Raw genomic sequence first — 25,482 nt, 5'->3', positions numbered from 1 at the left:
GGCGTACAATTGATCAGGTGTTACCGGTCAAATCCATGGTCAATCATAGGGCAAGACATATGGAACCCTGGTACTCCGAACATCTTAGAATTTTGACACAAAAATGTCGTCGCCTAGAAAGGAAGTGGCGATTTAGTTATCAAATCAATGACAGAACTGCTTATAAACAAGCCATGTTAGACTATAAAAAAAAGCTGTGCATGAGGAGAAAATCTGTTATTTTACCACAGCTATAACAATTGCAAAAAACACTACCAAGGAACGATTTTCCACAGTGAATAAATTAGCCAAATGCCCGGAGGTGGTAGATTCGCCAATGAATCAGACTTTCTGTAACTCAAAGGCCACGTTAGTGCAGTATATAGCGGCTTCTCCCAACTGTTATCCCAAGGGACAGCATCCTCTTTGGAGACCGGAACAAAAGCTAGGGAGGAAAGGGAATTGCCACCAGTTACCTCAGATATTGGTGACCCTCCTGAATTACTTGCTTTTCCTCCATGGTCTGTTGATGAGGTCACTAATCTTCTGCTGTCTACCAAATCTGGCTCTCCACTTGATCCATGCCCACCTAAAATTCTCCATCTAATACCAGAAGCCTTTGCGTCTCATCTGGCCTTCATTTTTAATCAAATGTTTCTCTCTGGTATATTCCCGACTAGTTGGAAACTGGCATCTATCCTTCCCTCCTAAAGAAAGCAAACCTTGATGGGACAGATCCCAGCAACTACCGCCCTATCGCAAGACTCCTGTGCATGCAAAAATGGTTGAAAAATCCATGAATGTTTTTTTATCGGACTATATTGAAAAGCATTCCTTTTTGGATACCACTCAGTTTGGCTTTAGAAAGCATCATAGTACTGAGTTGGCATTGATTTCAGCGTTTGAGTTGATCAGGCAGACAGTTGATGCAGGAAGCAGTGCAACACTAGTGCTGCTTAACCTCTTGGCCTCTTTTGATACCGTGAATTATCAAAAGTTTTTGGAAGTTTTAGATAGGATCGGTATTAAAGGGAAAGCTTTTGCTTTGCTCAAGTCTTTCTGGAGGAGCGGGGACAGTTTGTGGCTCTTTCAGATTTTAAGTCACCTAACTTCGCATTGCCCTGTGGAGTACACCAAGGCTCGTTGTTGAGCCTCACTCTTTTTAATATTTATGTTGCTCCGTTGCCAAAGCTTATTCGATCTTTGGGCTTCTCTGCTATCTCCTATGCCTATGACACCCAGAACCCCCCGAAACTGGTCCCAGGATGCTTGTTTCCGGTCCAGGGATGACCTGGCTTGGACTGTTCCCATGAGGCACAGGGTCTATACTGATTTGCATATGGCTGGGTCTGAATTGGGGTGGCGGAGTGAGCTAAAGAATGATGATGGATTCAACCCAGATCTGTTACTGGGGTGAGTGTCTCAAAAGTTTCAGTGCTCTGTCCATCCTCTCCTTGTGGTTGCTTTATTCGACCTAAGTTGGCAGGGTATGCCCAGACGTGGGTCCCTTGCTCACTTTGCCACTGGATTCAAGCTAGCGTGGCTGATGAGGGGTGTTACCCTGACACCGGTCTCAGGATGCTTGTTTTCGGTCCAGGGATGACCTGGCTTGACAGCTCGGGATGGACTTTTCCAATGATTCAAAAGGGGGTGGTGATGGACAGAGTATCTGAATTAAGCAGAACACTCCTACCCAGTCAAAAGATCAGGGCTTGATCCATCACCGTTTTTTAGCTCACTGCACCATCCCAGTTCAGAACCCGGCTACATGCAAATTAGTCTGACCCTGGCCCAGTGCATCATGGGAACAGGGCAGACCAAACTACCAAGCCAATTCTTTACTGGAAAGGAGACAAGCTTCCAGGGACCGGTTTCTGGCATTACAGCCGTCTTCGGCCCGGCTTGCTTGAATCCTGATGGTGCAGTGAGCAAGGGACTCACATCTGAGCATACCCTTCCACACTTGTGGTGGCCAAAACGATTCAAAAGGGGGTGGTGATGGACAGAGTATCTGAATTAAGCAGAACACTCCTACCCAGTCAAAAGATCAGGGCTTGATCCATCACCGTTTTTTAGCTCACTGCACCATCCCAGTTCAGAACCCGGCTACATGCAAATTAGTCTGACCCTGGCCCAGTGCATCATGGGAACAGGGCAGACCAAACTACCAAGCCAATTCTTTACTGGAAAGGAGACAAGCTTCCGGGGACCAGTTTCTGGCATTACAGCCGTCTTCGGCCCGGCTTGCTTGAATCCTGATGGTGCAGTGAGCAAGGGACTCACATCTGAGCATACCCTTCCACACTTGTGGTGGCCAAAACGATTCAAAAGGGGGTGATGATGGACAGAGTATCTGAATTAAGCAGAACACTCCTACCCAGTCAAAAGATCAGGGCTTGATCCATCACCGTTTTTTAGCTCACTGCACCATCCCAGTTCAGAACCCGGCTACATGCAAATTAGTCTGACCCTAGCCCAGTGCATCATGGGAACAGGGCAGACCAAACTACCAAGCCAATTCTTTACTGGAAAGGAGACAAGCTTCCGGGGACCGGTTTCTGGCATTACAGCCGTCTTCGGCCCGGCTTGCTTGAATCCTGATGGTGCAGTGAGCAAGGGACTCACATCTGAGCATACCCTTCCACACTTGTGGTGGCCAAAACGATTCAAAAGGGGGTGGTGATGGACAGAGTATCTGAATTAAGCAGAACACTCCTACCCAGTCAAAAGATCAGGGCTTGATCCATCACCGTTTTTTAGCTCACTGCACCATCCCAGTTCAGAACCCGGCTACATGCAAATTAGTCTGACCCTGGCCCAGTCCCCGGAAGCTTGTTTCCTTCCCAGTGTAAGAATTGGCTTTTGTAGTTTGGTTTGCCCTGTTCCCATCATGCACTGGGACAGGAACAGACTAATTTGCATACAGCCAGGTTCTGAAACTGGGATGGTGCAATGAGCTAAAAAACGGTGTTGGATCTAGCCCTGATCTCTTGACTGGGTGAGAGTATTCTGCTTAATTCAGAGACTCTGTCCCTCACCACCCCTTGTTGTAAATAATTTTGTCCACCCTAAGCGTGGAAGGGTATACTCAGACATGAGTCCCTTGCTCATTGCACCATCAGGATTCAAGCAAGCCGGGCCGAAGACGGCTGTAATGCCAGAAACCGGTCCCCGGAAGCTTGTTTCCTTCCCAGTGTAAGAATTGGCTTTTGTAGTTTGGTTTGCCCTGTTCCCATCATGCACTGGGACAGGAACAGACTAATTTGCATACAGCCAGGTTCTGAAACTGGGATGGTGCAATGAGCTAAAAAACGGTGTTGGATCTAGCCCTGATCTCTTGACTGGGTGAGAGTATTCTGCTTAATTCAGAGACTCTGTCCCTCACCACCCCTTGTTGTAAATAATTTTGTCCACCCTAAGCGTGGAAGGGTATACTCAGACATGAGTCCATTGCTCATTGCACCATCAGGATTCAAGCAAGCCGGGCCGAAGACGGCTGTAATGCCAGAAACCGGTCCCCGGAAGCTTGTTTCCTTCCCAGTGTAAGAATTGGCTTTTGTAGTTTGGTTTGCCCTGTTCCCATCATGCACTGGGACAGGAACAGACTAATTTGCATACAGCCAGGTTCTGAAACTGGGATGGTGCAATGAGCTAAAAAACGGTGTTGGATCTAGCCCTGATCTCTTGACTGGGTGAGAGTATTCTGCTTAATTCAGAGACTCTGTCCCTCACCACCCCTTGTTGTAAATAATTTTGTCCACCCTAAGCGTGGAAGGGTATACTCAGACATGAGTCCCTTGCTCATTGCACCATCAGGATTCAAGCAAGCCGGGCCGAAGACGGCTGTAATGCCAGAAACCGGTCCCCGGAAGCTTGTTTCCTTCCCAGTGTAAGAATTGGCTTTTGTAGTTTGGTTTGCCCTGTTCCCATCATGCACTGGGACAGGAACAGACTAATTTGCATACAGCCAGGTTCTGAAACTGGGATGGTGCAATGAGCTAAAAAACGGTGTTGGATCTAGCCCTGATCTCTTGACTGGGTGAGAGTATTCTGCTTAATTCAGAGACCCTGTCCCTCACCACCCCTTGTTGTAAATAATTTTGTCCACCCTAAGCGTGGAAGGGTATACTCAGACATGAGTCCCTTGCTCATTGCACCATCAGGATTCAAGCAAGCCGGGCCGAAGACGGCTGTAATGCCAGAAACCGGTCCCCGGAAGCTTGTTTCCTTCCCAGTGTAAGAATTGGCTTTTGTAGTTTGGTTTGCCCTGTTCCCATCATGCACTGGGACAGGAACAGACTAATTTGCATACAGCCAGGTTCTGAAACTGGGATGGTGCAATGAGCTAAAAAACGGTGTTGGATCTAGCCCTGATCTCTTGACTGGGTGAGAGTATTCTGCTTAATTCAGAGACCCTGGCCCTCACCACCCCTTGTTGTAAATAATTTTGTCCACCCTAAGCGTGGAAGGGTATACTCAGACATGAGTCCCTTGCTCATTGCACCATCAGGATTCAAGCAAGCCGGGCCGAAGACGGCTGTAATGCCAGAAACCGGTCCCCGGAAGCTTGTTTCCTTCCCAGTGTAAGAATTGGCTTTTGTAGTTTGGTTTGCCCTGTTCCCATCATGCACTGGGACAGGAACAGACTAATTTGCATACAGCCAGGTTCTGAAACTGGGATGGTGCAATGAGCTAAAAAACGGTGTTGGATCTAGCCCTGATCTCTTGACTGGGTGAGAGTATTCTGCTTAATTCAGAGACTCTGTCCCTCACCACCCCTTGTTGTAAAGGACTTTTCCAATGAGGCACAGGATTTAGAGTGATTTGCATATGGCTGGGTCTGAACTGGGGTGGCGAAGTGATCTAAAGAACGATGATGGATTCAACCCAGATCTGTGACTGGGGGTGAGTGTCTGAAAAGTTTCAGCGCTCAGTCCAACGTCTCCTTGTGGTTGCTTTATTCGCTCTAAGTTGGCAGGGTATGCTCCGATGTGGGTCCCTTGCTCACTTTGCCACTGGATTTAAGCTAGCCTGGCTGATGAGGGATGTTACCCCAAAACTGGTCCCAGGATGCTTGTTTCCGGTCCATGCATGACCTGGCTTGGCAGTTCTGGCTGGACTGTTCCCACGAGGCACAGGGTCTAGACTGATTTCCTTATGGCTGGGTCTGAACTGGGGTGGCGAAGAGAGCTAAAGAACGATGATGGATTGAACCCAGATCTGTGACTGGGGGTGAGTGTCTGAAAAGTTTCAGTGCTCCGTCCATCATCTCCTTGCGGTTGCGTCAGTGACCGGTACACCATCAGACACGGCAGCACAGTTCCACACCTGTCTCCATCAAGTAGGGGACTGGATGGCAGCTAACTACCTAAATCAAACTCCCGGAAGGCCGAAGTTCTACTTTTTAGTGGCCATAAAAAATGTTGGTCTCCTGTACTGTGGCCCGCGGAGCTGGCTCCCTACCTAATCCAATGAATAAAGTAAAGAACTCAGGAATCATGTTTGATTCTATGCTCTCTATTGAGGGTCATGTGAACCAGGTTACCTCGACATCCTTCTATACTTTAAATTACTTCGGATTCTTCCTTTTATTCCGGCCAATCTGAGGAAATTAGTGGTTTCGGCTCTTGTTTTATGTTATGTTATGGGGGGGTTTTATATAGCGCTCAGCTACTCCGAAGGAGTGTCCCGTCCTTTTCATCAACCTCCGGAAAAAAAAATTACGTTACAGACTGCGCAAAACGCAGCAGCACATCTACTGTTGAACATCCCAAAACACAAATCTGTCTCTATGACGCTTAAAGAGCTACACTGGTCGCTGGTGAAGAGACAGATCGAATGTAAGGCCCTCTGCATAGCTTTTACAGCTATTAATGACATAGGACCTGCCTTTTTAAACAGAATTTGCAGCCCTACATTCTGGCCCGTCATCTCCGCTCAGCTTATGTTCATAACCTGGTAGTTCCCAGGTTAAAAAATGTTTGTGGGGAAGAAGAAGCTTCCTGGTTGGTACTACCCGAGAACATATATCAAAAAGCAACCTGCTAAAAAGACAACGTTCCCACTGGTGTGTAGTGTCACAAACACAGATATCAGAAGGAGTATGCACTTTTCAAGAATGTATGACGTTACAACGCAAACATTTACAAGGCATGCCTTTACAACGCAGTTTTTACATCGCAACATCCTTTACAACGCATGAGTCTACATTGCATGCCATTACAACGCATTTTTAGAAACTACCTTTACAACGCATCCCATTACAATGCATATTACTTTTAGGGGTACAGTAGCGTAAGTGTTGGATAATGTTGGGGTAAAAATTACAATTGCCAGTCCAGTGAGTGCAACAGTAGGGTAAGTGTTGGATAGTGTAGGGGTAAAAAATACTATTCCCACTCCAGTGAGTGCAACAGCATGGTAAGTGTTGGATAGTGTACGGGTAAAAATTACTATTCCCACTCCAGTGAGTGCAACAGTAGGGTAAGTGTTGGATAGTGTAGGGGTAAAAATTCTTATTCCCCATTACTTACTTCATATTGCATTGTAATGACATGCGTTGTAATGGCATGCATTGTAATGGCATGCATTGTAATGACATGCATTGTAATGACATGCATTGTAATGACATGCATTGTAATGACATGCATTGTAATGACATGCATTGTAATGACATGCATTGTAATGACATGCGATGTAATGGCCGAGTTGTAATGGCGTGCGATGTAAAGGATGATGCGTTATAATGACTGCGTTGTAAAGGTAGTGCGATGTAATGACTGCGTTGTAAAGGTAGTGCGATGTAATGACTGCGTTGTAAAGGTTGTTTCTCACTTTTCATCAGTGCAAGAAAGGCTAACATGTTGCCGCGAGAGTGGGCTAGGACCTGTTATGCCGATTATATGGTTCCCCCATCAGACAACACTCCTCCCCTTCAACAGTTTGAGGTGCAATGTGAGGTCTCATAAAAAACAGATCTTCATTTTGTTTCCCAACTAAGGTGTACGGCAGCCAATCAGAGTTGAGATGGAATGCTTAAAAATTGGATGTAGCAGATAATGCGGTCAAAGTTAAGTGAGTTGCGTTGTAATTTATTAAAATCAGAATGTTGCACTCGTCTCCCCCACATCTCCTACAGTATCCATGCACAAATAGTAGAGAAGGGTAAGAGAATTATTACATGACATTCATAGTAGCTTAGACTTAAGAAGAAATTAGATATTTTGGCCATGCGGAATGGAGTTTTTTTTTAGTTATATAAAGTAATTCTTCCTATATTACCCCCTTATGTATTGATTAAACTGAGTTTGTGCATTTTCCAACATGTTGATATTAAAAAGGGTGTTGTCCATGCTTTCGGTCTTATTTTTTCAAAAATGATGCTGAAAAATGAAACAGTGAAGAATTTAAAACTGAAGCAATCACGCTATTTGCCACAGAGTTGTTATAAATTTTCACCTCATGGTGAAAAAAGGGAGCCTTAGGACGTAATGAATGGAGTAGTTTCTGTCCTGTAACTCCAGTTCTGTAGTAGGAGGATGTCTGTTATAGTCATAATCTAGTGAATAGTCCCGCCCATGTGCGAGGACCCCGGCAATCAAAAATAATCTCTTAAGTCGTCAGAAAATTGCAGAACTGCAAAGACACTTAAGAGAAAATTTAAAGACAAATAATGCAGCCTATATCCACAGGTTACACTGTCCAGTACTTCAACTAGAAAATTCCACCAAAAATCCACAAACAGCAAAGCCTGTCCAGATTTCCCTTGCTTTAACAGCAAAAACCCTCAGAAATGATAGAGAGGAAGGCATGGACAGACAAGCCCCATAGGCTGCCATTATGTGGCTTAAATAGGATACTGTGCCTTTAAGAGAACTTTCCAGAACTTCTCCCAGTATCCCAGAATGCATAGCAGGTCCCTCTCACTTTCAGTTCTTTTTGAAGGCGTAAAACGCCAGACCTGTCGCATTCCTTACATGAACATCTCTCTCTCTCTCTCTCCACCGGGGAGGCGGGAGGGCGCTTATGACTATAACAGAGATACCCCTACTACAGAACTGGAGTTACAGGACAGAAACTACTCCTTCTGTAGTAGGGGATCTCTGTGTATAGTCATAATCTAGTGAATAGAATGGCAAGCCCATCCCCACACGAAAGCGGCGGTGGAGAAAAGAGAAATAACACCACTATTGTGCGAACAGATTTCGCAGCGAAGCCTGCCCAACCTGAGCGTCTGCCCTGGCATCAGTGTCCAGGCAGAAATGCTTAGCAAAGGTATGGACCGACTTCCAAGTGGCCGCCTTGCAGATTTCTGCAATTGGAACATTACGGAGCAGAGCTGTCGTGGCAGCTTTGCCCCTGGTGGAATGAGCCTGAGGTTTACCTCCTAAGGCCTTATTTGCTTTTTGGTAACACAATTGAATGCAGGACACAATCCACCTAGAGATAGACTGCTTAGAGGTCGCAAGACCCGTCCTGACCGATCCATAATTAACAAACAATTGGTCAGACCTACGAATATCTTTGGTCTTATCCAGATAACATTTCAATACCCTCCTAACATCCAGGGAATGTAACGACCTTTCCGCTGGAGATGAAGGATGCTGAAAAAACGTAGGCAAAGTTATGGTCTGGTTGACATGAAAATCAGAAATAACTTTGGGAAGAAATTTAGGGTGAGTACGCATAACAACCTTAGCAGCATGAAATACAGTAAAAGGTTCTTGGCAACACAACGCCTGAATTTCACTCACCCTACGGGCCGATGTATTGGCCACGAGGAACGCCGCCTTCCAGGACAGGTGCTGCAACGAAGCCTTATGAATAGGTTCAAAAGGCTCCTTCATCAACCTGGACAGCACCACATTCAGTTCCCATGAAGGCGAAGGAAGCCTGACAGGAGGGGACACTTTCTTCAAGCCTTCCAAAAAATCTTTGATCACAGGGATCTGGAAGAAGGAAGTCTGCGAAGGGCGTTTCCTGTAGGCAGTCAAAGCAGCAAGATGAACCTTAATTGAATGGACATTAAGGCCAGACTGCGCCAACTGTAGAAGATAAGGAAGGATGACATCTTCCTTACATGTCGTCGGGTCATAGTTCTTGGACTTGCACCAGATACAAAATCTCTTCCACTTGTACGCACTTCGTGAGAAGGTCCGGCCTGCACGGCAGCCGCATGTGAGGAAGGAGAGAACGATGAAGCAGGTCCGTGAACCACCACTGTCTGGGCCATTCCGGGGCAATCCGTATCATCCGCGCCCTGGACTGGGACAGCTTGATGAGAACCGTCGGAATCAGGGGAATGGCGTACAGAAAGCTGTTCGACCAGTTGATCCATAACACATTCCCCAGCGTCCCCGGCTGGTAGTACCTGGAGGCGAAGTCTCGGCATTTGCTGTTTTCGGCGGTGGCGAACAGATCTACGTCTGGAGTCCCCCACCTTGCGAAGACTTCTCCTAGTACTTCGTCGTTTATGACCCATTCGTGGTTTTCCTGAATCAGTCTGCTCAGTGCGTCTGCCTGAACATTCTGCACACCTGGCAGATGGGTAGCCGTTATTGTCAGTCCTCGACCCAGAAGCCAGTGCCAGATCGCCTGCGCCTCCTGCGACAGGGTGCGTGATCTCGAGCCCCCCTGCTTGTTGAGGTAATACATCGTGGTCGTATTGTCCGTCTGTACAAGCAGATAGTTGGTCTGGAAGGACGGGTGAAAGGCCTTCAGTGCCAAGTGAACAGCTCTGAGTTCCAGGAAATTGATGTGGTACGTGGACTCCGACGGGGACCACGTCCCTTGAATCTGCAGGTCTCCGGAGTGCGCTCCCCAGCCCTGGAGAGAAGCATCCGTCACGATAGTCTGAGTGGGAATGTCCTTGTGGAAGGGAACCCCTCTGAGGAGATTCTCCGCTGAACACCACCACTTCAGAGACTGAAGAGCATGCAGAGATAGACGTATCTTGTCGTCCCAAGATCCTCTCCTCTGATCCCACTGATCCTCCAAGCACTCTTGCAACGGTCTCATGTGCAGCCGTGCATGGGGCGTTAGGAAGATACACGAGGCCATCGATCCCAGTAGAGAAGACACCGTCCTCACTGTCGTGGATGGAGTGGTCATAAGAGCCTGAGCCTTCCGAAGCAGTGATAATCGTCGCTCCTCCGAAGGAGACACGCTTGCTGACAGCGTATCGATGGAGGCTCCCAAGTATTGAATGCACTGGACCGGAGTCGGTACCGACTTGGACATGTTGATGTGCAACCCCAGCTTGTTCAGTAGAACGCACATCTTCTGGAAGTGTGCTTGCGCTTCCGTGAAGGAGGATGCCTTGATCAACCAGTCGTCCAGGTACGGGTAGACAAACACCTTGTTCTTCCTTAGGTGTGCGGCTACCACTGCCATGCACTTTGAGAATGTTCTCGGCGCAGACTTCAGTCCGAATGGCAGTACTGTGTATTGATAGTGATTGGCGCCGACTTGGAACCGCAGGAACTTCCTGTGTTTGTGTGCAATGGGCACATGGAAGTATGCATCCTGGAGGTCTATGGCACACAGCCAGTCTCCTCGTTGCAGCTGAGGATAAATCTGATGCAACGACAGCATGCGAAACCTTTCTCTGCGAATCCACTTGTTTGCTTGTCGCAAATCCAGAATGGGCCTGAACTCGTTCTTGTCCTTTTTGCGAACCAGAAAGAACCGGGAGTACAGACCTCTTCCTTTTTGAGACAGAGGTTCGTCTTCTATCGCCCTTTTCCTTAACAGGATATCGGCCTCCGCCTGGAGCTCGAACAGTTGATACTGCGAGCTGACCGGAGGAATTGATGGAGGCGGGCTGGTGAACCGAAGACTGTATCCATTGCAAACAATATTCAGCACCCACTTGTCCTGAGTAATTTTTCTCCACTCTGCCAGAAAAGATTGAATGCTTCCCCCCACCGGAGCGGGTAACAGTTGCAGGGGAAGTAAGCGCCTAGACCCGGCCTGGCCTTTAGTCGCTGGAGCAGACTGGTGGCCGCCTCTGCCTCTCTGGTGCTTCAGGAACGGTCTTCTGAACTGCTGCTGTTGTTGTTGCTGTTGTTGTCCAGAAGACTGGCCACGCTCTCTGCCTTGACCACCGAACCGACGTTGGAACGGACGGTACGACTTCTTGGTCTCCTTGGGTTTCTCCAAACCCACCGCTGTGAGCGTTTCGGCCTCCGCCTTCATGCGGGCCATTTCATCATCAGCGTGCTTCCCGAACAGGGTTTCGCCAGAGAAAGGGAGATTGGCAACCCTTTGTTGAGCGTCCGGTTTCAGAGACGTGAGGCGGAGCCATGCATGTCTTCGCTGGTTAATCCCATGACAGAAACCATGCGCCGCCAGCAGTGAAGAGTGGGCCGCAGCACTGATGACTTGATTCGCCACCAACATCCCTTCATTCAGCACCTCTTGGAAGTCATACCGACCCAACAAGGCAGGGGCACTAGCGGCCTTCATAGAAGTCGCTGAAGTCCCACAAACTCTTCTCCCAGACGAATCCAACCACCTAGATTCCTTATCTGGTGGAACTGTGGAGGAAGGCGTGGTGGCATGCTGTTTGCGCGCTGCCGTCACAATCACCGAATCTTGAGGGGGCTCCACCCTTAGGAAGGCCGGGTCCGAGTCCGGAGCCCGGTACTTCTTCTGCAGTCTGGAGGGTGCCGCCTTAGTCACCGCTGGGGTGAGAAAAAGGTCCATGGCCGGTTCTTCCAGACCCGGCACCAGTGGCAGTAACGGCCGAGACAAATGCTTCTGATGTAGCGTCTCGAAGATGACTGATGTCTTGGGAGTGGGCACCGTCAAAGTAATGCCCAATTACGGGGGCGCTCCACCGGTTTTCGTGGAGGCGTCTTCCGTGGTCTATCCTGGGGCCTCGGTTTAGGTGTCCCCTTAGGAGGTGTCGGAAGCAGAGGCAGCGACACCGACCTCGGTGGCCTGACAGGAGGTACCTCGGTAAAGGAGCGGGCCCATGAGGTGGGACTGGCGGCGGAGTTTGCCCCGCAGGGGGAAGCGGAGGTAGCGGCGGATTAAGGTAGGGGTAGAGGAGTGGCAGGCCTAGGTGGTTTTATACCATCGAGTACACCGAGCACGGTGACTTCTTCGGGGGAGGAGCCTGTGACCCAGATCCTCCAGAGCGTGAGCGACGCCTCTGGCGTCCTTCCCCAGATCCAGCGTGGCTTTTCGCGCCAGAATCCCTTCTGCGCCGCTTAGGGGAGGCGGGGATCCTCGGGACGCTGATCTCTTCCTGCTCGACGTCGAGTGTCGTTTTTCAGGTGTGGAACGGCGACCCCTCGACTCCGGCGTCGAACGCCGTCTCCTCGACCCTTGATCCCCTCGACGGCGACCTGCTCGACGGCGACCGGCGGTGTCGCTTCGACGGCGAGCGCCGGTACCTCCTTCGTCGACGGCGATGCCTTGACTCCGACGTCGACGACGACGCCGGCGGTGACCTCGACGGCGGCCTACCCAGGCATCTCGACGTCTATCTTCCACGCTGTCTCGACCCGGAGCCCCGGGGAGAAGGGGAACACACCGTCGTCATCCCTCTCGACGTCGTCGTCGATGCAATCGACGTCGACGGAGACCGGGACCTTTTGCTGGTCTTCCTGCCTCTGGGGAGCCCCCCAGAGGCCAAGCAGGGGCAGAGGGAGCCTTCCCAGCCTGCCCAGACCCACCTGCAGCCTGCAGTCGCCTCTCTTCCAGGCCTTGGAGCCTAATTCTCAGCCTTTCTCTTAGGGTCCTTGTGGAAAAGGTCTGGCAGATGTCACAATCTTCAGGGACATGCTCTTCAGGGAGGCAAAGAATGCAGACGTCGTGTGGATCAGTCTTGGCCTTCTTCCTTCCACATGCTGGGCACTTGTCGAATAAAGCAGGCATTTTAGATCCCTAAAAAGCCTGAACAAACACACAGAAGTGAAAGGAAACACCAAGTAACAACTGAAAACACTTTTAAATACAAAAAGTGTACAAAACTCCAATAGACCCTTGAAAAAGGGAGAGCTCAATGCACCAGGGTCCTGTAAGCAGGAGCCGGAAAAAAGAACTGCAAGTGAGAGGGACCTGCGATGCATTCTGGGATACTGGGAGAAATTCTGGAAAGTTCTCTTAAAGGGACAGTATCCTATTTAAGCCACATAATGGCAGCCTATGGGGCTTGTCTGTCCATGCCTTCCTCTATCATTTCTGAGGGTTTTTGCTGTTAAAGCAAGGGAAATCTGGACAGGCTTTGCTGTTTGTGGATTTTTGGTGGAATTTTCTAGTTGAAGTACTGGACAGTGTAGCCTGTGGATATAGGCTGCATTATTTGTCTTTAAATTTTCTCTTAAGTGTCTTTGCAGTTCTGCAATTTTCTGACGACTTAAGAGATTATATTTGATTGCCGGGGTCCTCGCTCATGGGCGGGACTATTCACTAGATTATGACTATACACAGAGATCCCCTACTACAGAAATGCTACTTACCAGTATGCATCTGTTCTTGGCATGTAGGGCTGCTGACATTCATATCTATAGCATAGATCGCCGCCTAGTGTTGGGTGCGGATGATTGCACATTGTTGTCCTGGAAGAGTCTTCGAAGTATCACGAGATAGGTGGCTCCTCCCCTGGACTAGAGTGCGCATGGGCATCGACTCCATCCCCAGATTGTTTTTAGCCATTGTGGCGAAGATGGAGTGTAACAGCGTGAGCGATGACCATGCTAAGAGTAAGTGTAAGTGCTGCAGCCGCGACAGGCACCGGGGAGGAGGGCGGGCGATATGAATGTCAGCAGCCCTACATGCCAAGAACAGATGCATACTGGTAAGTAGCATATTCAGTTCGAGGCATGTGGGCTGCTGAATTCATATCTAGAGCATAGAATATATAGCAGTCCCTCCATTAGCGGCGGCCGCCTGTGCCAGCTGCAGCAGCTTGAAAAAGAGTTTTTAGAACAGCCTGCCCTACAGCTGCTTGGAGTGCACATCTACACAGTAGTGTCTTGTAAATGTGTGTGGGGTAGACCATGTGGCTGCTCTACAAATGTCTTCTAAAGGGATGTTTCCAAGGAAAGCCATGGAGGCCCCCAACTTGCGGGTGGAGTGGGCTCTTGGGGGGATTGTTAAAGTGCGCTTAGCTTTTTGATAGCAAATCTGAATACACTTAACGATCCACCTGGCTATATCTGCTTTGGAAATGGGGTTGCCTTTGTGTTGTGCGGAAAAGGCAACAAAGAGTTGTTTCGTCTTCCTAAAATCTTTGGTCCTATCAATGTAATACATCAAAGCTTGTTTGACGTCAAGTGTGGAGCATTCGTTCTGCCACTGTCTCAGGATTTTGAAAGAACACAGGCAGTTCAATAGTCTGATTGATATGGAACTGTGAAACCACCTTTGGAAGACATTTAGGGTTAGTGCGCAGCACCACCCGGTTGGAGTGAATTTGTATGAATGGCTCTTGTACAGTTAGTGCCTGGAGTTCACTAACACGTCGCAGTAACGTAATGGCTATCAGGAAAGCCACTTTCCATGTTAAAAACTGAATCTCGCATGAATGTAGAGGCTCAAAAGGTGGACCCATCAGCCTGGTGAGGACCACATTAAGATTCCATTCAGGAGCAGGTGGGGTCCTGGGAGGAATGACTCGCTTGAGTCCCTCTAGAAAAGCTTTAATGGCAGGCACTCTGAAAAGGGAGAGATGCTGCCTGTTTTGGAGATAAGCCTCTATGGCGGATAAATGTATCCGAATGGAAGCATATGCTAGATTGCATTTGTAAAGATGTAAAAGATAACAAATGATGTTGTGCGTAGACGCGTCAAGCGGGTCAATGCTGTGGTCTACGCAATAAATGACAAACCGCTTCCATTTTTCCGCATAGCATGCTCTGGTGGTGGGCTTTCTTGCCTCCCGTATGATATCCATGCAGTCTGGAGGCAAGTTGAGGTAGCCAAACTCTAAGACCTCAGGAGCCAGATCGCCAGGTTGAGCTGTTGCGGATCTGGGTGCTGAATGTCGCCATGGCTCTGCGTCAAAAGTCTGGGCGTGAGGTGCAGCCTTTGATGCGGTACCACGGAAAGTTCTAGAAACGTGGTGTACCATGGTTGGCGAGCCCACGTTGGAGCAACCAGGATGAGCGTCATCGAGTGCTGCTTTAGCTTTCGTGCCACCAGCGGTGGCAGCGGGGGAAAGCGTACGCAAATTTGCCCGACCAGTTCATCCATATCGCATTGCCCTGCGACTGTGGGTGCGTGAACCTGGCGGCAAAGCTTTGGCATTTGGCGTTTTCCCTTGTGGCGAACAGGTCTATCTCTGGATGACCCCACTGCTGGAAGTACGGGCGGAGTACTGATGGATGTAGCTCCCACTCGTGCATTTGGTGGCTTTACCTGCTGAGCAGATCCGCCATCTGATTGTCCTTGCCTGGGAGGTGTTCCACCATGAGGAAGATGTTCCTTTGAATGGCCCACTTCCACATGCTCTGAGCCAGCAGATGAGACAACTGTGGAGAGTGTGTACCTCCCTGCTTCTGAATGTAGTACATTGCCGTCATGTTGTCCGTCAGGATCAACACGACCTTGTTGCACAGATGTACCTTGAATGCCTTCATTGCCATAAAGATTGCCATCAGCTCTAGGAGGTTGATGTGCATCTTCTTTTGCTGCGTTGTCCATAGTCCCTGCACCGTGTAGTGGAGTACATGAGCTCCCCATCCCTGGAGAGATGCGTCCGTTTTTAGGATGATTTGTGGCACAGGCTCCTGGAACGGTCAGCCCTTGCAAAGGTTGTGTGGATTCCACCAATGCAGAGAGTTGTATGCACGACCGGTCACCAACACTAGGTCTTTTAACTGTCCGTGAGCCTGAGACAACTGACGTGCTAAGCACTCTTGAAGAAGACGCATATGTAGTCTCGCGTGCGGGACTATGAAGATGCAGGAGGCCATCATGCCTATCAACTGCATGAACACTCGTGCCGGAAGAGAGTGTTGCGGTCTGAATTTCTGTATTAGCAATTGAATGCTGTCGATCCTCACTCAATTTGGCTGGGCTGTGGCCGCCAGAGTGTTTATTGTCGCGCCCAGATACTGCCGCACATGGGCGGGCTGAAGGTGGGACTTTGGATAATTTAGTGAGAATCCCAGATCGTGAAGAAGGTGAATGGTGTGGGACATGTTGGTGGTAGCGCACTGCTGGGCCGACTGTGCTTGGACAAGCCAGCCGTCTAAGTAAGGGTAGACGTGCATGCTTGGAGGTGCGCAGCCACCGTCGCCAGGCACTTTGTGAACACCCTGGGCGCTGTGGTCACTCCGAAGGGGAGGACCTTGAATTGGTAATGCTGATTCTGAATGGTGAATCTGAGGTATTTTCTGTGTGACGGGTGTAGTGGAATGTGAAAATATGCATCCTTGAGATCTAATGTTGCGAGGAAATCCCCCTTGATTGAGCAACGGAAGATCTGCTGCAGTGTGAGCATATGAAAGTGTTCTGATAGGATGTACTGGTTTAGGGGTCTGAGGTCCAGAATGGGTCTGAGGGACCCGTCCTTTTTCAGGATTAAGAAGTACAGGGAGTACACTCCTGTGCCTCTTTCTTCCACTGACACGAGCTCGATTGCCCCTTTCTGCAGCATGACGAGTACCTCCTGCTGCAATAAGTGCAAATGCTCTGTGGACATAGGACGGTGTCTTGGGGGTATGTTGGGTGGAGTGGATGTTAACTCCAGACAATAACCGTACTGGATAAGCTTTCTGACCCACCTGTCTGTGGTGATGGATTTCCAGACTGGCAGGAACTGCTGTAGTCTCCCCCCGACTGGTGTTATATGGTCGGGGGGCAGTGACAAGGCGTCACTGTTTGTTGGCGGCGGAGGATCGGGAGTTGTTGTTTCCACGACCTCTGCCTTTTGCGCTGTTTCCACGATAGCCACCTCTACTCTGTTTGTTGTACGTGGTTAGCGCGCCACTTTTAGTGTACTGTGTTTGCTGGGACAGCTGGCTTCTGGAAACACCTCTATTGCCTGAACGACGAAAAGAACCACCCCTGAACTGCTGGGACTGGAGAGCCCCCATAGACTTTGCAGTCTCAGTGTGCTTCTTTATTTTTTCCAGGGTGGTGTCCACCTCAGGCCCAAATAAGTTATCTGGGTTCACAGGCTGGTTTAGGATGGTGGTCTGTATCTCCGGCTTGAACCCGGAGATCCTGAGCCAGGCTTGTCGCCGCAACATTACACTGGTGTTAATGTCCCTGGCCGAGGTGTCTGCTGCGTCCAGTGCACACTTAATAGAAGCATTGGAGATGAGTTTCCCTTCCTGAATGAGCATCTCTGCTGCCTCCTAATATTCATCTGGCAAGTGTTGTAACAGGGTTTCAAGTGTATCGTAATGTGCCCTGTCATATCTGGCCAAGAGGGCCTGAGTGTTTGAAATGCGCCAGATATTGGCCGCTTGAGCCGCCACCCTTTTCCCTGATGCTTCTAGGACTTTAGATTCCTTGTCAGGGGGAGGAGCATCACCAGTAGTTTGTGAATTCGCCCTCTTCCGGGCATTAGAAACAACTAGAGAGTCCAACGGCAACTGGCCCTTGATGTAGGTAGGGTCGCCAGGCGCCGGCTTGTACTTTTTTTCAATTCTGGGGTTTATAACCCTGGCACGTGTGGGTTCTTTAAAAATGTCTGCAGCATGTTTCAAGACACCCTTCAGCATTGGCAGAGCCTTTACAGTCTTTTCAGAGGCGGAAAAGGTGTCAAACAGAAAGTCCACCTCAATAGGGTTAGCATGGAGCTGGACGTCATGATTCTTGGCTGCCCTCTCAATAAGCGCATTAAATGCCGCTGAGTCCTCAGTAGGTGATGTTTTGACATTATACACTTGAGTGTCTGGGGCAGTTTGTGGATCCCCTGGGTCCGCAGCATCTGCCCATGTGTCATGTTGATCCTCAGGATCAGTGTTGGCAGGGTAGTTGTACTCATAGTCGTCACCTTCCCCAGCCTCCACATCTGAGTAAGTGGGCGAGAGTGGAGCAGTGTCCTGACCACGTGGAGTTATTAGTTCAACAAGAACAGGTGAATCCGTGGAATCCTTCTTCTTCTTTAAAGGAATTGTGTAGGACTCCATAGGCTGTGCTGGTATGATTTTTCGCTTGTAAATGGAAAGTTTACCAGTGTCGGCGTCGATAAACTGTTCCGACTGCTCCTCCAGCAGGGGCCGTCGATGCGTTGTGCCCACAACTGCAGGGGTAGGCTTCGGCCCCGAGGAACCTTCATGGAAGCCTCGACAACCTTCTTTGGCGTGAACGCTTTCGGCGCCACTTTTGGCGGCAGCGTGAACTGGATCGTCGCCATCGACTTTTGCGGTTTGGCGGCAGGCTTCGGCGTGGAAGTATCCTTCGGATCGACAGCGGAAGCCTTGTCCTTGATGCGTTTTAATGATTCCGACACCTGCTTCGTGAAGGAGGCGGACGGCTGCGTCGACTCGACAGGTGCCTTCGAGCCACCACCAGGTGCGGCTCGAGGGTTGTAGTACTTTTGGCCTTGTCCGTCCGACGCGCAGGATCGACAACTTTAGTAGCTCAGAGTCCTTTGTCTGTGTCGACGGCCCTCGGCGCCGAAGTCTTCGGGTCGACGACCTTGACAAGTACTTTTGGTGCCCCCGTCTTCGGCTCGACGCCCTTGAGCGACTTTACCGGTTCGACAACCTTCTTTGGCTTTGTCTGTACCGACTGTTCTGAAGACGTGGAGCCGACCAAGGCTACACGCACTTTCTGCTTTGATGGCGCCTCTATCACTTTCGTCGACACCGAAACTTTCTCTTTCGGTTTCGATTTGACCAAAGGCGGATCCTTAGAAGTGTCCGTAGCCGGGCCCGGGGGCGAGACCGTGGAACTTGGTGCAAGATCTTGGGTAAGGCCATGTGGCGATCCCTCGACCTGAGCCGTAGATATTGTCAGAACGGGGCATAGCTCCTCGCTTGAGCTATCTTCCGTGGCCCCATAGGCCCCATCGTTGTCTCCTACCTCGTCGACGATGTCTTCTGCATCGAGCATTTCTACGTCTGCATTGTAGTTGGAGTCGATCTCTGCCGCTGGATTGGAAATCGGCTCTGGATCTTCCTGCTCGTCTGCCGCTTCTCCCTCGGCATCGAAAATGTTCACCGGGTCAGGTGCCGTCTGCTGGGCCTCTTGGCGCGCCACGCGCCGAAGTCGAATCGTCTTCTTGGAGCGGAAACGAGACCAAGCCATACAGTTGGCTTCATCGTGATCCGGCGACAGGCACTTGTTGCACACCGGGTGGAGGTCGATGTGGGGATACTTTGAGTTGCACACGGGGCACCTTTTGAACGGGCTCCGTTCCATGATGTTTCGTCGAATAAGTCTTGTTGCGTCGACCGGGCCTCGAGCACCGAAGAGCCACGCGACTCCTCTGGGCGTCCGACTCGGGAACTGAGCTGGAACAGAGCTGGGCACCGATTGGAAAACAATACCGACGATAGGAAAGGCCTTTGGGCCGAAAAGAAACTTTCTATTGATTCCGAACTTGAGTGATCAAATATGCATCCGAACCCAATGGCGGAAAAAACAATCTGGGGATGGAGTCGATGCCCATGCGCACTGTAGTCCAGGGGAGGAGCCACCTATCTCGTGATACTTCGAAGATTCTTCCAGGACAACAATGTGCAATCATCCGGACCCAACACTAGGCGGCGATCTATGCTATAGATATGAATTCAGCAGCCCACATGCCTCAAACATATCATTTACCTTTCTGTTGTATTAACAAACCACAAATTCCTTTTTATACCTCCTTAAAGTGTGTTACCCTTTAATATTATTGCACATTTACACAATTTAAATGCAGCTTCCTGTGTTGAACAATGAACAACTAGCTCAACTGCTCTAGTAAGCGCTGACTCATTCTGACCTTGGCACAACAAAGCGAAAACTGCAAATATATTGAAGCCAGCTTTTTTTAAATTTATTTTTGTATTGCTCTCGCTTACTTTATCTCCTTCAGTGTCATTTGCATTGTTACCCTGAGAAGAGCTCGGTATCTGTTTGTTAGTGTCAAGGTGTTGTTTCATTTGTACCATGTACTTTTTAATCCATTCAATTGCATTGAGAACAAGCATTGGCATAGCCAATAGGTCTCGCCTTTGGGGCCTTTTAAGTGTTTAACGATGCAACAGTTAATGTTGCATGCTAGAGACATAAACGCACAATCTGCATGCCGTTACATATGAAATACTCAGCTTGGTGCAACCACCAAACACACAGCTGACTCCAGCTGCCTAGCGCCCAAGTCTGAATGCGGAACAGAAACAGAGTTAGGTGAAACGCATGAACTGGTCGGTACCCATGATCATGATACTAGTCAAAAGCAGTGCTAAAAACCTGCTAAAACAATGGGGCTCCATTGGTCACGATGGAAGAACCATGGACAACCATGGTTTGTCAACAATCATAACAATATGTGTTAAGCCACAGCTCAGCAGGTTGATGAATCCTGCCTGGCCCACGCACTTCAAGGACTGCTCTTTCATATGCTTGGTGCATCCATGATGTATGTCCCATGGATGCCCTGCTCGACAGGGTGCTTCTGCGCTCCTGCACCTGGAAACGGGACTGCTACTAAGCCTTGACACAGAGAGAGGCTAACCAAAGGAGGAAGGAGTGACTGAGAAGCCAGAATAACATAAGCAGGGAGAAGGGAGGAGGGAACAGGAAGGGGGTGGAGAGAGCAAGGAGACCAGGATAAGAGGTGAGGCAGGGGATGACGACGAAGGAGAGAAAATGAAGGAATTAATGGAGGAGAAGGATGGATGACCAAGAAAGGAAGTGCGACGAAAAAAGATGGAAGGCAAAGAGATATAAAAAGAAGGAGCTTGAGAAACAGGGCAAACATTTTAAAAGAGGGAAATAAAATAGAGGGAGAATAGGGATAAGTGAGAGAAAGGAGGAAGCAGCGAAAGAAACCGGGTATTTAAAGTACCAGAGAGTAAAGGCAGTGGATTGAGCAAACAGTATGAGATGGCGGTTGGAGAGGGAAGAGAGGTGGAGACTGGATGTCTGGAGAAAGCAAATCGGCGCAGAGAAGTGAAGAGAAACCTCCCCGGAGACCTGCCAGCGCCAGCATGATTGCAAGCGGCACTGAGAGAACACAATAGGCTTGCCGAGCCAGAGACACCTCCGTGTCTGGCCAGCCGAGGCCGAGCACAGAGAGGGCTGGCAGGGACCCTGGTCAGCCTGATGTTGAGCAGGTGACGAGGGAGGGGGAGGGGGGTAAGGAGGGCGATAATTGCTGCCATTTGGCGGCACGCTCCCGCAAGTAGATCGCCTCACGTGCACGCGTTGCCATTGATGGCAATGCAATGCGTGCAAGTTTTTGGCCCAAAAAGCAAGTCGATTACATGAGGTCCCCTCCTAGGCAACGCATGCGCGTTGCGTAGGCGAGGCCTAAAAAGTGTATAAATGTGCAGTAGAAACGTTTGGACATTAGAATTACCAAATGAGCACGGGGCAAAGCGTTGGTATGTTGAAGTTGTAATCTTCACTCAGAATATTTGGTGCTCTGCTGGTTACATTTGGATTAAACATGTGTTAGACGTCTATAAGCTTTTCTGAATTTCTGTTTTCTATTACATTAGTAAAGCGAGAAAAGGAAATGTTGTTGCTCAGTACTTTCTTTTCAGTAAAGTAAAGCTTTGACATACCTGTAGGATTCTCTAACGCATTTCTCTGCAGCTACATAGTCATTCCTGTGAAGGTGAACTAAAACCTGAGCTATTGTTTTCTGAAACACAAAAGAAAAAGAAAAAAACAACAAAAAACAGAAAAGTCAAATAATACACGTCAGTAATCTATAATAGTTATCTTGTCTTTGGTGTAAGTAAACTTTTTTCTTTCTCAATCTCACATGTGGATCACTTAGTTAAAAGAACACAGTTGTAATAGAAACATTACGTTGATTTCTTTTTAAGAACTGTAATCAATACAAATTAAAACAACGGGATCAAAGAGGTAAGAACATAGAGAAACAACAGATTTTGCTTTTTTACCCGGGGATGTTTAGCATAGGTCCAGGCCATCTATATCCATCGTAGATGCACAGGACACCCACTGGCGAATAAGGAGTTCTAATTAGACTCATTGTAGAAACCCACTAATACAGGCCTGCTATAACTGCTTTAGACAGATTGTTTTTTAAACAACAAGTTACTCACCTGCAATATCGGTTAAGCACCTTGATATCTTTAATCGATTGACACAGATAGACCTCTGTGTAACCACTTGTCTGGCAAACACACCACAAACACTGCTGAGGCTGGGAGGAGCCTTTGCGAACTTAGTGATTCTAAACCAGAACCAAAATGAGAGTAAATGTGGTGGCCAAATTCTGACAATTGCAAATGCAATCTCCGAGACCTAGGTTTTACGTGCCGGGCAAATACATAGTTACAGGGCTTTGCCAGAGGTGTCATGAGGAAATATTCGATGCTGGATCCACACCAGATTTCAAGGGAAACCCCTGACTATGTAGATTATTTTGTAAGTAAATGCATCTTCTGTGGATTGGCTGAAAATATGGGAAGAGTTAGACCTTCCTGAACTATGTTGGACACTCTCTAATAAGCCCTGTGCCTAGGCTAGGAAAGTTACATAAGCAGGTCTTACAGAAATCTTAGTAAGCAAACTGCATGTGATCCAGACCCTAACAGCAAGTCATGCAGTGTGCATTACGGTCTATGTTTGTTTAGCCAGACACTCCTGCCATTGGATGGAACTCAAAGAAAATATTAAGTTGTAGATTGTTGTCAAATGTCTCCTGAGAGAGGGAACTCAGTTTTTGGAAAGGATTAAGGCCCAATATAGCAGAGAGCTTTCAGGCTGATTGACCGAAACCTGTGCCCTAGGCTTTACAACTCACTGCCTTTTCACCTCAAGATTGAGTTGGACCACTGGAACAGTAAAGAAAACTGCAGCGCGGGCCACATTACTGTCCCATACACACATACATCGCTGGGACTTTAAAGCTGGAGCTGGACTAAAAAGTGCATCAGATGAATAATCATATCACCACAGTAACACACAGGGAGGAGCTAGTAATCTCATTAAAGAAGGCATGTGCTTGAAACCCTTACAAAAGATGCCCCAACTATAGCCTGTATTCAGAACACCAGTCTTTCTTTCTAAGAACGGTCAAGCCACCACACGGTCCTTTAAATTAAAGGCAAGGTACACATTAAAATATACTAAAAGAAGTAGATGAAGTATAATGGCAAGAATTTTGCATCTTATAAGTGGAGCACCCATAGTTGCACGTCACACTGCGAGTGGGGGACTCTAGCCCCATGTAGGACACAGAAACCATAATGACATAATTGCGTTCAAACTATCCGGGCTTTCCTAGTACTTGGTGGATCTTGTCGGCCCATTTAGAATGTATAGCTATGTATGCATTCTAGAACAGAGTGGACAGGGTGTGGGTCAGTTTTGGACAGATATCTCAAATCTGTCAACCTCTAAATAACTCCTTAAGACCAGGACTGCAACACAACTGCACTGAGTAAGTTCTAGCTTGGTCTTAATTTTTAACTTCCTTAATAAAATTACAGATGTGAGTAGGCCGCCAAAGAATAACTGAAGAGCAGGTTTTGGACCAACGAGGCCTGCCTTCCTTGGATCAGACAGGCACAAGCAGTAAGGATGAGCATAGGAAAGTGTTGTATAGTTATTTCTATATTCTCTTTCTTCCCCTGCTCCCATCCCATCCTCGTCGCCAATGTTACAATGATGGAAGGTCCAGAGGTGGTAGGTTTCAAGTAAGTATTTATTATAATACAGAGTTACAAATGTAAGATGTAAAAGGCCAGGATAGGAAGTAGGCCAGTAAGAGTCTCTGTAATTATACCCCACCAGGAGCTGTCCTCCTGGCAGCTCAGCCTTCAGTCACCAACTGAATCTGTGCACCCATCCAACATTCTATGACATATAGAACATTCCACGCAGGGAGCAGGGGAAGAAAGAGAATATAGAAATAACTATACAACAGAAAGTATATATCTTTCAAGTAAAATCTTTCAGAATGCAGTATTTCTTTTCTGTTATTAAAAGAAAGGACACGTTCTGCAATCCTCATGATGTTATATACCTGGTTGTTTATGCAACAGGAAGCGGATTCAAATAAAACATAAAACAGAGGTGTCGTTCGGGGAGGTAACGGTAGAGGGCAACAGAGCTTAAAAACAATATGTATTTAGTGGAGCTGTCTAAAAAAAGATTTCAGGGAAAAATAGCATTTTAAGTGCCAGATTTCACTCCCTTTCAACTGGGCTGTAATTCAGAGGCTCCTCCAAGATGCACTCAATAATCTATAACATTTCATCAATGGAAAGATAAGTCAAACAGTGTTCTCAAATCGAACTCACTCATCATGTCTTCCACTGAGACAGAAAGACAGACTTCTTCCTTCACTAAGATAAGGAAAGTTAGACATTGTTTTGATGAAGGGTTGAGACCCATTTGGTCACAACAGCAGTAAAAGGAGCCACTGCATTACAATCGAAACTCTAATTGGCGCTACTAACTATAAGCTGGAAAGATGTTACTTCTCATACACATCAGCCATGTCCAGACAAAGAGATCAACAAAAAGAACACTAGCCAGGGCGACGTGACACAATATGTGCTGGTTTTCCCCTGTGTATGCAGTGAGATAATATACATTAAGCTAGTTCCTTGCATGTCACAACCTGCAGCAGAGAGTCAGAGTTGGTAGGTAAGAAAAGAAATGTCTTCAGATTTCAGAAAATGTGAATGCGCTTCATATGGACCCACTAGGCCACTACATTCCTTGGGGGGAATCTTCATGGACACCCAACTGCCACACAAAAGGACCACGAGATCTTAGAGATGCCTCTTGGTAGAAACATTTTCTAGGTTTAAGCCGGGGCATGAGGAAAGGGTTTCTATAACAACTCTGTGGGAGCAAGTATGCATTACAACCAACCTTTCTACTAAGCCTAATGCGCCAGTATGAGTTTCCATTGCTGTTATAAATGCAGTCCATGAACTAGGATTTTAGCTCACATTAAAATAAAAGCATAAAGAAAATAGGGCCTGATTTTGATCTTGGCGAACGAGTTACTCCGTCACATCGGTGATGGATATCCCGTCTGCCGAAATATAAATTCCATAGGATATAATGAGATTTATATTTCGGTGGACGGGATATGCGTCTCCGCCGTTCAGGATGACTGCACCACTACATGGGGATATAGGATTTTTTTGAAAAGGCAAACAAGTAGCTGCTCTTTACAGTAGGTGCATTACGTCTGTGACAGAGCTATCACTCGCTATCAAGACTGACCTAACAAATGTGTAACAGGCCATTTAATGTGATTGTCAGATAGACACACATTGCATTACTCCATGACAATATATGTTTCAACCACAAACAAAATATATTAACGCAAAAACATAAGATAGTGTAAACCAAGCAAAGCCTAAAGGTCTACCCTGTATGCAAATT

At 48.0% G+C, this 25,482-nt stretch overlaps 1 protein-coding gene across 1 annotated transcript in view; it reads right to left on the bottom strand.

Moving 5' to 3' along the window:
• NAPG (NSF attachment protein gamma) overlaps positions 1 to 25,482 on the bottom strand; it is a 154,097-nt gene that overhangs the window by 45,408 nt on the left and 83,207 nt on the right. The window contains exon 10 of the mRNA XM_078688150.1: positions 21,666 to 21,745. Coding sequence (XP_078544276.1) covers positions 21,666 to 21,745 — 80 coding nt within the window. The remainder of the gene's footprint in view (positions 1 to 21,665; positions 21,746 to 25,482) is intronic.

The sequence above is a fragment of the Lissotriton helveticus genome, chromosome 4_1 (assembly GCF_964261635.1).
Source record: "Lissotriton helveticus chromosome 4_1, aLisHel1.1, whole genome shotgun sequence".
Lineage (NCBI taxonomy): Eukaryota > Metazoa > Chordata > Amphibia > Caudata > Salamandridae > Lissotriton > Lissotriton helveticus.
This window is presented reverse-complemented; position numbering and strand designations above follow the sequence as displayed.